Raw genomic sequence first — 14,269 nt, forward strand, 5'->3', positions numbered from 1 at the left:
TGTTTCTAGATAGCAGTACACAGAGTGAAATGTAGGTGTGATATCAGATCACAGCTCTGTTCCATGAGGAATAATAGATGTACCACTGCCAGTCGAGCTGTTACAAGATCAAAGGAGCGCTTATATTAAGGCTGGTAATACTGCCTGCTTTGGCAAAAGGGCTGAGAATTTGTCTAGGGTTGTGGTGTATGTCCAGATAAACTGTCTTCCATTGTGAGGATCAGGCCTTTGAATTTAGTTGATGTGCAGTAGCATGGGTGTCAGTGACTTGGTGACTACGTAACTCAAAGGATGTTCCCTCCTTGCATGGGGCTTGAATGTGGTTCAGGTGTGAACGGTGCCATGCATGTAACTGGAGAGAGTTACAGTCTCTAAGTAGGGGGTTCAGTGTCTCATCGCATCTGGGTACCTTTATGGGGCATGTGTTTGTCAGACATGGACTTTGTGCTGCTTCTGTAAAGAAAATGTGATCATAAAGTTGAATTACGATGGACATTACTTTCCTTTTTTGGATTTAATGTATTCATGAATTTCGTGTCCAGTGGCCCCTCAGCAGCTTGCAGGCTGGATATGTAAATCGGTAGCTGCAGAGGATGACTGATCCTTTGATAGGTGGAATTTGATGCTCGTAAAAATGAATGCTTTTAATGTCGCATGGCGATTTGCTTGAATTTTTAAGTTGCCTGAGGATCTTTTACTTGGAATTCAGTGGCTCAGGCTGCATTTGTTACAAAAACAATACAAATGGAGAGGCTCTATGGTTTTAAAGGGGTGGTTGTTCTTTTGTCTGTGAGTATTGCTTACATTGTTTTTGTAACAAAAATTATTCCAAAGAAGCTGTGAAAATGTGAAACGCAATGATACTTGAAAACAAAGCACTGCAGTTCAAATTCACTGTGTCCACAGAAATATGTGTTCAGATACTGTTCTTCAGGAAAAGCCAAGTTTTCTTGGATACGTTTTCATTATTATGCTTCTATGGAGGGATGTACAGGACTAAAAGGATGCAGTAGGTCCTTAAAGTAGGTACAGATCTGCCACTGTGTGGTTTTAAACACTGAAATCCTGGCCCCTCTGAAGGGGCCCCCTTTGCTTCCTTTGGGCCCCATGCTAATTTCATTACTGATTTCAGAAGGGTAAGGACTTCTCCTGATTTGGATTTTACAGTGGTTCTTCAGGCATGCAGACCTTCGAATATTTGACTTATTTTGCTGAGGATTTTATTAAAACAAACCCAGGCAGCGTGCACCCCTTCCTGAGAAAGTGTTTATGTGATAAATCTCATTTTTCAAGCACATGAGGTTGTGATGATGATAAGAGGCTGCAATCTGAAATCATTGTTGCTTGTCGCTTTTCCTTTGAGCACTAGGACACAAATACTTCAGCTCTTCATCATTTATTACAAACCTGGGCTGAGGAAGGACAGCAGCAAATAACACAGAGAGAATGTCATGTTACGCACTGTAAAATTGTGCCAAGGAGAAAGGAATATCCAGGCTCAAATTATCTCTTTCCCTGAGGCTTCAATGACTTATTTATTTATTTTTTCTAGGGTGGAATCCAGGCTTCAAGCCTAGCTAAGAGCCAGCATCTTTCTTGTCAGAAAAAATACTTTGCTAGCAAGTGTCTTCTCTGGTTACAGCCTCTTTAAATGATAATGATTTCAACCAAGTGGAGTTTGGCTGTGGGAAGTCTATCATTATTGTACTGATGTATGACTCTGTGAGTACCGTATCCACGAGGATGTGTGCCAGGGTTAGACCAAGCAGTGTTTCTATCTGGCAGTGTGAAGAAATGACCGTGGGTTGGCACGATTCTGGGAAGGCAGTGAAGGAACCCGATTTGCTGGGTGGGGGCAGCAGGAACAGAACTAAGGTGAAGGATCTGTGTCGGGTGGCTTGGGGTGCAGGTGGAACCTTTGTGGCCCTTCTTTTCAATACCATGGTGTTTGAAAAATCCCTAGAGGCAAGTAGAGGTGCTTGGTGATGATGTCCTGCCTCTTAAGTCAGCTAGCTGTGATGGCAGGGCTTTGCAGGCTGCTGCGCATTGGTATTAGCCTGTATTTTACCTTGTAAAAATCTGCTGTGTTTGCTTGAAGGGCATCAGACAAGTATGCAGGCAAAACTCAGCTGCTTTGTGAAATGAGCTGAGTCAAAAGCAGAGTTTCCCTTCTGTGAGGGGGAAATACCCAGACGCATGGTGCAAATGCTCAAACCAGCAGCAGGTTTGTGCCTCTCCTACATGGGACAGAAATAATGCAGATCCCAAAGCAGCTTTCGCAGCTGGGTCACAGCTCCTTCCTTTCTCATCAGTACGAGTTGTGACACTGACTGTCACTGTCACTGGCTTACAGCTGACAGTGGGTGCACTGCCCCGTGAATGCTCATATGTAGAGTTACTGCAGGGCTCAGCAAGGCTAAAAGTCTTGCTTATGTGGCTCCTGTCCAGGTCCTCCTCACATCCTTAGTGTGATGAGCAACACCCAGTTGAATTTGTTTTCTGTCTGTTCCTCCCTTGTCTTCGCTGTCGTTAATTGTTAGCATCTGGATTGAAAGATTGCCTCTGAGCGTGGTGCTGATGGGATGTTTCCACAGGGGATTAGGGCTGGAGTGGATTGACAGGAGGCAATATCCTTGCCTATCACAGCTGGAAGTTTGCCAGCTGTGTGTCTGCTCATTGCTGCTGCTCTTCCAGTTACTCCAGTTCATGTCAGGGCACGGGCAAGAGTTGGTCACAGCTCTGCCCCCCCTCGCTGGGGCCAGCTACCCAGGTGTGGCCCCATGCACGCAGCAGCTGTGTATGGCCTTCTGTGAGACTTCCAGTCTCTTTGCGTTGTCTGCACCATCCCGTGAAAGTGTTTCCCATACCTGGATCATCAGGTGGTTTTGTACTGTGCAGCACTTTGATCAAGGATGTGGGTAATAACATCCTTGTGTGGCACTCTGGCAGCAGCTGAGAGGTCGTTTCTTACTGTAATGTGCTCCCCAGGTGGCTAACTTGTCTGTAAATCATGCAAGTGCTTCCTGGAGCTTTGCTTGCTTTCTGTTACCATCTTGGCTGCCAGGATTTCCAAAAGCACAGCCTCCTGCTCTTGTAAAGGCATTAAGTCTGTGTTTCCAGTGCCCTGAAGCATAGCCAAGGGTCCCGCTAACCTCACTGAGAGGTTAACTAGGCCCTGAGAGATTGTATTTGGCTTTTGCTTTGGTTCAGTTTCTTGTGGAGTCTGGTCTTTTCCTGTACATGCACAAGGAGCTGGGGGGAATCCCTGGGCATTTCGAAAGGCAGGAGTTTCCCCTGACCTTGGTAGTCTCCTGATCTGCCTCTAACAAGATCTCTGAGACCTATGTTGCTCTTTCCCAAAGGTGGCACGTCCTGCAGTAACCAAAGGGTATCTGTTACCTTGCAAGGACAACGCGTGGTCTGGAGGTATGCTTGCTACTTGCTGCAAGTAGTACAAGTGATGATTTTTTTTCCCCATAGTTAGGACAGACTGGCAGAAGTTTTCTGTGCTTTCAAGCTGTTATATCAGGGAAGGTTTCCATGTATGTTGATGCTGTCTACAGCTAGAGTTGTTGCAAAAATAAATAAATAAATAAAAATGTTATCAGTTTAAGGGAGAATCTTGTATCTGACCTGTCTCTGACTCTGAACCTCAAAGATAGCCAAGTAAAAACAGCAAAGTTTGCACCAAGGGGCTCAATTTTTTTAGGACTTCTTGGAGGAAATGTTAAAAGATATTCACAGGGGTTAGGAACATTGTTGGATTTAATTTTATTTTTTTAAATGAAAATCCCAGAAGCTGGGATTCCCCAGTCAATTTAAGTTCTTTGAGATAGCTCAAAGATTCTTTCATTTCTTTCATTAAAACCATTCTTTCTCTGGCTTATGGAACCATGCAAGTAGGAATTACAACACTGCTTGTTATTTCGTTGCCCATCCCATCCGTTCTTCATCCCCAAATCCTTTCAGCTCTCCCTCCCTTCCCTCCCCAGCTTGCCTTGAAGGGCTGGGAAAGCTGGCGCCGGCACATTATGCTGCCTGCCCGATTGTTGTGGGGTTGTGTTTGTGTGGGGAAGGTCACGAGACAAAAAGACCACCAGGCAGGGGCAGGCGGGGGGGGGGCGGTTCAGACCCTCTCCGTTCAGTCCTTGTGGCGCTGGGTGGGAAGAGGCTTGTTTGCATGGCAGGATTTTGGGGGGTGGCTTTTTATGGAGGTTTCTTCCACAGCTGCTGCACGGGCCCTGGAGGGCTACAATAAAAATAGAGCCCATGGATGAGATTCATGAAGTGAGAGAACCATGAGGCAGAGCAGTCGGTGCGGGACTGTCAGTGCCTGCTCTGGATGGTGTGTTTGTGTTACATCCCGACCTGGCTCTGGTGGGAGCTCTCCTGGGATACCTGAGTCCTGTGGACTGAGGTCCTTAGCTGGATGAAGGCTGGGGGATTTCCTCTGGCGTGGCTGTGATGTGGGGGACAGCTCTGTGGATCTGCCACAGCATCTGTGTTTCCCTGAGTATTTGTGAGACTTGCAGTCAGTGACTTTTATTTGCAGCATCTGCCTCCTTCCTCACCTGTCAGCTCCATGCTTTTGAGAGCATCGCTGGGTTAGGCAGGACTTGTGTCCTTATCGTCCCTGTCCCCCAGCCCAGCCCCCTCTCGCCCCCACCCTTAGGAAGTATCTCAGTCTGTATTTGGCGGGGGCTTGCACAAAGGCAAACATTGTCAGGGACTCGTTGCAACTGTCCCAGTTACCCTGAGTTCATTTGCATAAGAAGATTGCCCAGCCTGTGGTAGTGGCTTTGCCTTGGCTGCCTGATATGGGACGCTTAGATTTGGGGAGCAGGAAAGAACTAGAGTTCCCAGGCTGGGTGTGGGATGGGGATGGGTGACAGGTTGGTCCCTTCCAGTGTGGATGCTGCTGCAGCCCTTCCTGGAAGCAGCTGACTTGTCAGCTGCTGGCACCACAAGTCTGTCTGATTCAGTGGTAAGAGCTGCCAGTTTCCCAAAGATGTGGAAACAAGCACACTGAAGCATACCTGAACTCCTGGCTGTCCCATCTAAGAAATCCTTCTCCTGAATAGTGTTTATCTATGTATTTATGTATTTATTTTTAGATGTTGACCCTGCTTGAATGCTTCTAGACTAAGCAGTGAACTGCCTTGTGCTGTCACTTCCCTCAGGCACACGTAACCTCTTCTCCTTGTGTTTGGATTTCTTCCAGAGAGCTAGCTGTTCCTGCAGGCAGGCACTAAAGGGAGAGGAGAGCAGCTGGGATGAAGCACAAATCAGGAAGCAGGCTGAAATGGTATGATCCCTTGACCCAAAGCAATGGCTGGTGCTGTTAGGGCTTGCTTGAACTGCAGCAGCTGCACAGCTCACGCTCCTCTCATTGAATTGAGAATTATTCATATTCTCTCACCCTTCCCCCTAGTGCCATATGTAATGTGATCTGCCAGTACCAAGGCTGGCAGATGGAAAACTAAGACGCTCTTCTACTGGCAATTACAGTTCTCCATGGGCTCAACTGGCCTGTGAAGCTGCGATGCTCAAGCTTGTCAGCTTTGGCAGAGCAGCCTTTCTGGAGATCCTTACAGCCCCTTCGGCACTGCCGCATGTTTGTGTATGCCTGTGCAAACACATCAGTCCCATGTCCTTGCTGTTCCCAGGACAGACTCATTCACAAACAAGATGAGATGTCCAAATGAGAACCGTCAACCTTAGTGTACTTGCTGGAGGTACTCTGACCTTTACTCTGTATTAATCCTTCCTTAACTCCCCATCCCCTTTTGTATTTGGCAATTTCCAAATTTTTACTAGTCAGTTATTAGGTGGCAACGTAGGAGTGCTTCATGGAGGTGGCTGGAGCACAGGCAGCCCATCTCAGCTCAGCTACAGTAGTCTTGGAAGTCTCCTGCTCCCTGGGTGAATGAAGCCTCTCTGCCTTGGGTTCCCAGTATGTAAAGTTGAATTCTGTCTGCTGAGCAGACAGTAGCACCACAGGTTATCATTTCAAAACACAGTATGTGCTAGATACCCGACTGTTAATAGCCAGTTTCCAATTCTCTATCTGACATTTTTTTGTCCCTCTCTGAGAGGGATTGATGATCCAGCCGAGGTTTCTCAGGAATTTCTTTCCTATTTTATTAGGAGAGAAAAATAGCTTCATGTCTCTTCCCAGATGAGTTGCTGTTTGTGCTCTGACTCCAGGATGTTCACATTTTTTGCTTGAAAGTAACTGCATTGATATTCTTATGCCTGTTTGGTGTGAGAAACATTTTTTAAAAAAAAAGGGAGGGGGGCAAAGGGCAGAACCCAAAGTCTCACTGAGGCAGAGATGGACCCCTCATTATTCCTCTAATAACACTTTAAAAGTCAATCTGTATGTTTGATTTCCATGATGTGCTGAAAAGGCAGAATAGGGTCAACTCTTAGATTTACATTTGTTTTCCTTTCCACTGTGTTTGTTTTCGAGAGTTGTGTCCTACCTTCAGCTGTGTTTCTATGACCTCTCATTTTAGCTTGTGTGACAGTGAAGTCTATTTATGAACAGCAAAACGTGAGCTCCAGACACTGAATTAGCTTTCAAAGGGTCGCTCCTGACAAATGTGAAAGATTTTCTAAGCATGAAATAAAGGGCTATAAGTTAAGGCCTTATGCTATCCCTCGCCGAGTTCTTGACCATATCTTTTATTTTGCATTTGGGAAAACAAGATTTGGCATAGGATTGTGTAGAGGGTGACTGCCAGACCTAGGAGGATTAGTGACACCTTGGTATATCTTAACCTACACACCCAAAAGGGATGGGATTGGATCCAGTTTTCAGCTCTGCCCGTGAGCTTCAAGTAATAGACTGTGTCTTTTCTAACTGCCTCAGTTTCCCCAGCTGTGAAAAGGGTGGAGGTAGGTGAATCATAACACTTAGTTTTGTCTGCAGTTACCTAAAAGATTGGGAAAAGGCTTTTTGTTTCCCTTTGAGCAAAATACTTAGTTTGTCTTGAGCCATTTATGTTGATACTCTCCGCATAAACATAAATGACAATTTTCTAATGGAACATTTTGCAAACGCTGCTGCCCGGTATTTTGGCCTTGAATTTGAGAAGATTTCTTCTAAATGGTCAGCGTTCAAAGCTAAGACAAATTCACAGGGAAGTCCTGGCAATACTGAAATCTCCAAGCTTTACTTGGAAAAGTTTTGTTTTGGAAAAATTATCCTGGCTTTAGAAATGGGAGGAATGTTCTGCAAACAACACTGGTGATAAGCAGTGTTTCTGTTACACGTATAAACTGCATAGTGTCCCACCTTTAGGGTAGTGTTACACTTGCATCTGTTGGGTTGCTGCTTGTAATTGTCTTTGTGCTTTATCCCATCAGCTATTTCCATGTCACTGGCTCAGTTTTGCTACAACCCTTTTTAATAGAGGCCGTCTGGCTGTTGGTGGCTGCTGTTTGAGTTGGGCTGGGTTCATGAGAATTCGTTGGCTGGGAGCAAAGGAGGTGTCTGATGGTGTAGGGATTATACGGGGACAGATGATGGTAACACTGTCTGCTCCAGGCAGCTTTTCTGTTCCTGGATTAAAGTTCATGCTGTGTTACTTGTCTCTCTCTCTAAGGCCTTGTCAAGCCTGTGTGGGAAGCTATTCTGTTTGCACTGTTTCTCTGAGTGCCACTCTGCTCTCTCTCTGCCTCATTTCTCCTCCCTCTTCCCCCTTCCATTCAAGCAGCATCTTTCACTCTTCCCTATTCAGTGTCTTTGAGCGTCTTTGCTCTCTGCCCTGTGTAAAACTTCCATGCCCTCCCTACCATTCATCACCTTTTTGCTCATTCACATCCCTGCTTGCCTTTCTCCATTCATCCGGGCTTCCTCTCAGCCAGTCTGGGCTGCCCTCTCCTCCTGCCCCTTCTGCAGTTCTCCTTTTGTGTCTTTGCACTCCCTTCTCTGACCGTCCAATGTGCAGCAGTCTGCAGCATGCTCCGTGAGGATGCTCTGCTAGAAGTTGATCCCCCTTGGTGGGCTAATTAATCCCCAGTGAAGCCAGTGGGATTGTTTGAGGAGGATTTGTCTCTCTAATTACACTCACAGGTGAGAAGACTTTTTTCTCCACTCTCTTCCCGCTTCCCAGAGACACAAGAACGATGCGTGACTAAGAGAAGTGTTGCCACTTCCTAGACTTCCTTTTCAGTCCGATCTTCCTGTCTCTCCCTCCTGCCTTGTTTTCCTCTTTGTTTTCAGTTGTTTCAGTTCAGGTGATTCCATGGGGGGGGGGGTGTGCTTTGAATTTCTTATTCCTGAGGAATGTGACTCCCGTTCTCTTAATTATGCTAGCGCTCTAATTATGGCTGTTGCCTGTGCCTTCTCTGCTTCCTTCTTCTGATCACCTGCATTTCTGATCACTTATATCACCCAGTTTGACACTGGGACCGTATGAGTTGTGGAAAGCCATCTCTGCACTTGAATGTGTGACTGAAGTGTTGCCCAGGAAATAGCCTGTGACTTGCGCTGGGCAGGGCTTGTTGTTTCTAAGATTCAGTGCAGCCACAGCTCCGTGCTGCTGATGCGGGCACAACAAATGTAGATCATGGGCTTCTGCTAAAGATCCCTGAACCTGCTGTGTACCTGGTCCCCTACAGCTCGCACCGGTGCTGGCAGTGTGCAGCTCTCACCTGAGCCTGCTGGAGGAGCACGTCTCTGCTGCCATGTGGCTGGAAAACTAAGTGGGAGGTCTGCTCGCCAGTGGATGCCCATGGGGACTTAAGCTTTGAATGGTTAAATGGCATTCGAGCCAGACTGTTCAAGTGAAAAGGGGAGTATGAGAGCTTGGGAAGAGTGCACAGGCTTGTCAGAGGAAGCAAATGCTCTTCAAAGTGGCTGTGAGCCCTGTACACCTGCAAAGTCTGTGTAGTTCAGTAACAGAGGCAGAAATGAGGTGGAGGCAGGCAAAGAGTGCGGCTGTCTGAAGGAGGGAGGGTTTGACAGGACAAGCACTTTGTTGTCTGGGAGGCTGTGAAGGGAATATCTGCCATCATCTCCCCAGACAATAAAAAGCTCCTGATACAGCTCAGGTAGGGCCAGGCTCTGTGGGAACTTGAGAGTGCTGTGGGAAGGAGCCTTCCCCCTGGAAACTGTTTAAAAGATGGATTTCAAGCCGTGCTGTGGTACAGTTTATTGCCAGGCAGGCAAGTTGTGTAAAAGGGATTCCCTGCTCACCGTGTTTGGGCCCCGCAGTGATGTTACACCTGCAGGGCACAGCTCACCCCAGGCCAGCCCTGCGTTTTGGTGCCTGCAGGAAGAAATGCTCTGCTCAGGCTGTGAGGCTGGGGCTAGGAACCTGCACAGACTGCACTTCTTTCTGTGAAGTTAGTTACAACCTTGTTCTACAGTCGTTACGATATCATGATTTGTTTTAAAACTTCTGCTAAGTTGTGTGTCTACGTGACAAACTGAGGCAGAGAACTCTGGAAATGCTCTGCCTTGCCTTGTGTTTGTCCCTCTCATTTTGTAAGGGCATATAAGAGGCCAAAAATGTAGCTTGATTTTTCTGATCAATGGTTGTGCAGCTTTGGCACTCAGACAGATTTCTCTTACCCTTAAGCCAAAGTATATTTGACATAGCAAATATTATATTGACATAGCAAATATATATGTGCTGGAAAGGTACAGACTCTGCAGGGCTGTCCCTCACAGCCCTCCATGCAAGGAACATATAGCCTGGATGCCATCCAGGGCTTATTTGGATGTAACTCCTAAGAAAAAATGTGAGCCACTGAAGTTTTCAGAAACCTGGTTTCTTACTGCAGTTGTAACCCTTGTGATTACCCTGGAAAGATGTAAGCCAGGATTGCTTGCTCTCAAATGTTAAATATTAGTCTAACCTGTACCATTGAATGCTTCCAGCTCTGAGCTCCATTTAGAACCAGCCTGTCTGGTGTACTTGTGCTGTGTTGCAGCAGAATCATACCAGGTACATGCAAGGCATCGTGGGGAATTCTGCAATACCTCTATCTCCTCTTCACAAGGCTAACACTTGCATCCGCTCCAGTTCAGCTTGGAAAGCAGAGGAGCGTCTTTGGTAGCTTCCAGTCCCTGTGACTGAGCAAAACCAGATGTAAAATCCGTACAAGTTTCATGTGCTTGCCAGTCTGTTCAGTAGGAGTCTTGCTCAGTGGTGATCATTCTAACCAGAAGCTTGCTCTGAATTCTGCTGTGGCTGGGTCATTCATGTTCTAAGTGTTAAAGCAGCTGTTAGTTGGGGCTTAAGACCCATCTGTTTGGTTCAGGTTTTTCTGAACCTGGTTAATGTCTTGCAGTCAGGTCAGAAGTGAACTGTTACGATTGTCTGGTCTCTCCTAATGAAGGCCAGAAGAGCTCAGCTACACATCTCCTAGGAAGGCTTGCAATTCAATGGTAAAAATTCCGGTGAAGTTAGTGAGCCATCTCACCTGTTAATGGTAAAAAACAACCAACTCCTTTTACTCTAATGCTGTCCAGCTTCAACGTTTAGCCCCTAGACATGATTATACTTTTGTCGTAGTGGGGAATCCTCTACTGCCAAATTTCTGTTCCCTTTGTGGGTTCTTCTGGACAGTGATCAAGTCATTGCTTAAACTTCCCTTTCATAAGCTTATGAACTGAGCCTATCAGTGGAGCCAGGCAGACTGTACTAGTGACACAGTGCCAAATGCAGAGGTAATGTCACCTCATTTACAAGCCTACAGGTCACATTCCTTTTTTTTTTTTTTTTTTTTTTTTGAAGGCAGTGTTACCTTGAGAGCACTCAGTGTAACAGCAGACAAGGCTTTCCCCCTGCCAGTGGCTGCTTCTGAAGATGGCACTCCCTGTGCTGTAAGCTGGCTGGCATTCTTGGCTCCTGGCCATGTGGTTTTCTGTTTGTTTTTACAGGAATATGTATTGTTTGCAAGCATCTAGCTTTACCAAAAAGACCCAGCTCATGCTTAGTAACTTGCTATTTTAACTCATCTGTGAGCATTATGCAGAGTTGTCTTATTATTTCTCCTAAGTCACTAACGGTAATTCTGTTGGGATGAGAACAAATTGTCATGGGACCCCATTAGCAGCATCTCCGTGTGACGGTAGCTCTCCAGTTTTATTTTAAGACCTATCAAATAGCCGGATTTTAGCATGTTGAATGTGTGACAGCCTGAATTTGTCACAGTTCCGTCCTCAAACACAGCGTTGTCTGGTGCTGTCAGATACCTTGCAGAAATTGTTTATACCAGGGACCTTGCACCAAGCTTGTGTTCTCATCTAGGTAACACCAGTTCAATGTAGTCTAATCTCTGTAGCCATTCTAACTGGTATGAGACCGTTCCTCCTTCAATTGCGCGTTACTGCATGTCAGTCATCTGTTTGTTTGCTCTGGGTTGCTCTCAGGCCAACAGACCTGCTCATTCTATTAAATTCTTGTCACAGCCTTGCAGTTTTGGGAGTGGTGGGGGTGTCTGTCACTGTGCGTGGACAGCAGTTTTAGAGCATGATTGGAAGGGTTTCGTTGTTGATTCAAAGGTGGAAGAAAGGTAAATAGATCCTGATGTTCCTCCAGTGTTCCCAGCCTCGCAGAAAGTCGGTATCATTACTGTCTTTTTAAACCTGCTGGATGCAAGTTATCCAGACCCGCTGATTCAAAACTATCTAACTTTAGCAACTGCTGTGTAACGTTCTTGAGGGTTACTGCTGGGACAGAAAGTACATCGTCATTGTATGGCAGAGATAAGTTTTTGGGCTTCTGCCCAGATACGGAACAGAAACACTGCAACTACTCCTGAATTTTGTGCACTTCTCAGGCTAATGTTGGACTAAACCCTGGTTGGAATGAGAAGACTTCTCTGCCTCATCTCTACCAGCGGGGACTCTGCTGTGACAGGAGGCGTTGTTGATTGCAGTGCATTTTAAATAAATGCTTGTGTATGTTTAGGTAACCTGGGAGTAAGCAGAGATCTGACTGCAAGAGCTTGGCCTGAAATACAGCCCCAGCTGAACAGCTATTATACCTTTTTTTCTTCTTAAATTTCCTTGTAGAACCAGTGATTGGAGCCTGCCTGTCTCCAGACTGTGAGGTTGACTGTGCACGCTATGCCTTATGCTAAGCTATGTAGTCCAAATAAATGCAGCATCCTGCCCAGAATGTATTGCATTTCAGCTCTAAATGGAGGGGGTTTCCCACTATGTCCTGTCACAAAGTAGAAGTCCTGTGAGATTTAAAAAATATTTATATACGATTTTGAGATTCTCCAATAAAACACTGCTAGAAAGACATAAACAATAATTATGTGGTGGTAACAAATGAGTATATCAAGTGTCAGGATACTACATGTATTGCTGCTTTCAACTTTTGATATTTAATACTTTACATCAACCAAATGAAATGTGGGTTTTATTTTAATCAGGCTGGAATTTGAGCCCTAAAAGCTAGAGGAATTTAAAAGGGAGAAGAGATTAGGCATTTGCACGTATGAAAATGTTTGGGCCAGTGCTGACAAGCAGATCTGAAAAGATTTGGTGAAAGGATTTAAGAAAACGTTTTAACTGTTAGGTTGGATTTGGTCATGGCAGTCACTAAGTGATGTTTTCATGGACAAGATGAGCTTCCATCTCAAACGTGGCACAAGTTCAGGAAGTTGCAGAGTCAGTTCTGGCTTTCAGTGCACTCGAGTTTTCATACATTGCTGCTACTTGGTATTTTAGTAACACGGACAAATCCCTACCAGTGTTAAGGTCTCTCTTTTTCTCCTGCCGCCCCCTTTCCAGTGAGCAGAATGTCAGACTGAGACCAGCACGCAAAGAGACCCAGCTGTATGCAGGTTTGGCCTGAGGTTGCCCAGTGAGTCAGCACCAGAGCTGGGCTGGTGATTTAAGACTTAGGACTTGCAAGACTGGGCCATAACCTGCCCTGCTTGTCTGGCCTGTTGCTGCAGCTGAGGATGTCTATCCAGCAAAATGTGCCATGTGGCTAGTGCTGGAACAAAATTAAAAATCATGTTTCCACTTAAAAAATAATAATAATAATAATTCTAGAGTGCCTCAGCTTCTTCCATTAGTCTTAATGCACTGACATAAATAATAGAAGAGGAAGAAGCAGTAGTGGAGAAGGCTCAGTCTATAAACATGTCTTTCTGCATTAAGCCTTGTGGCAAAATGGAGGGCATCTCCTGCCATCCATGCTGTCTCATTAATCATGTAATTATCTCCCTCACTTTCAGTGCTGCATCTCCTTCCTCATCAGTGTTGTTGATAATGGAGCTTCTATTTACCCTGGCTTCTTTCTGGGGTGTGGCTTTGGCTTCAAAGCCAGCACAGTGGCACATTTTGAATAATTTAGTTCCGGGTGGCTTGAACACTGTGTAATTTCCCAGCTGAGACTGGAGGCTGATTCCTGCGAGCGTTCTGCCAGGAGGCTGATCTGGAGAGCGGCAGTGGGATTGCTCAGAGCGGTGGGTCATCGAATCAGCAGAAGACTGAAAGCTGATTCAACAGGTCCTGTGAGTGCATCTTGGCTCTCTTAGTGTCTTAGGAAGGACTTGCAGCAAGAAGCCCACAGATGGAGGAAGGAGAGGGGAGAGAGGTGTATTTAAAAATGCGCTTGGAGGCAGAAACATGGATTTGGCTACCTGGCTGAGAATGAAAGACTTCCCAGCAAACTGTGGGTCAGAATTTCCTGGGATCTCTGAACGCAGGTTTTGCTTGGCCTGTTTTATGTCTATGGGGGCTTGATTTGGGATCTAAACTTCTACAGAGCCAAGGAGGCAAGGGCAGGAGTTCAGTGAGGTCTAGCTGATGAGTCCCTGACCCAGCCGTCATTGGCTTTGGTTTTGGAAAGGCTGATTAGTTTCTGTATGTGAAGCCTTGGCAGAAGACCAGTTATGTTCATGTTCTCCCTGTGCTGCTAGGCCTTGTGGCTTGCTAATTGCCCTTTGGTGGTGTCTTACCTTACAGTCATGCTCTGTAAGTACTCCACAGCACTCACTGTGCTGGGTCACGCAGGCACAGGTCCATTGCTCCTGCATTGTAGGTGGGGAAGTTGTGAGAGGCTTCTGGACTGAGAAAAGAATCTCTCTCTCAAGAGATTTTCACTCCATAAATCTTTGCAATACCAAGAATCAAACTTGGTCCCAAAGCCGCCTTTTCCATCTGCCAAACAACTGAGCAGCATTGCATTCCTGAATCATTTTATTCTCCTGTTCATATCAAATGAGTGCTTCCATTGTCTGCCTAGATAAAATGCTTTTGCAGAAGGTAACAGCAGATGGTAGTACT

At 45.9% G+C, this 14,269-nt stretch overlaps 1 protein-coding gene across 2 annotated transcripts in view; it reads left to right on the top strand.

Annotated features, from left to right (window-relative positions):
* Nucleotides 1–14,269, top strand: part of RHBDL3 (rhomboid like 3) — a gene marked incomplete at its 5' end in the record, with an annotated part of 59,171 nt that overhangs the window by 17,314 nt on the left and 27,588 nt on the right. Inside the window, one exon of one of the 2 annotated variants that reach the window (XM_082774577.1) lies at nucleotides 5,222–5,305. The exons of the other annotated variant lie outside the window; for it this stretch is intronic. Coding sequence (XP_082630703.1) covers nucleotides 5,222–5,305 — 84 coding nt within the window. The remainder of the gene's footprint in view (nucleotides 1–5,221; nucleotides 5,306–14,269) is intronic. 2 annotated transcript variants of the gene reach the window in all.

The sequence above is a fragment of the Aythya marila genome (assembly GCF_965140915.1).
Source record: "Aythya marila genome assembly, chromosome: 18".
Taxonomy (NCBI): Eukaryota; Metazoa; Chordata; class Aves; order Anseriformes; family Anatidae; genus Aythya; species Aythya marila.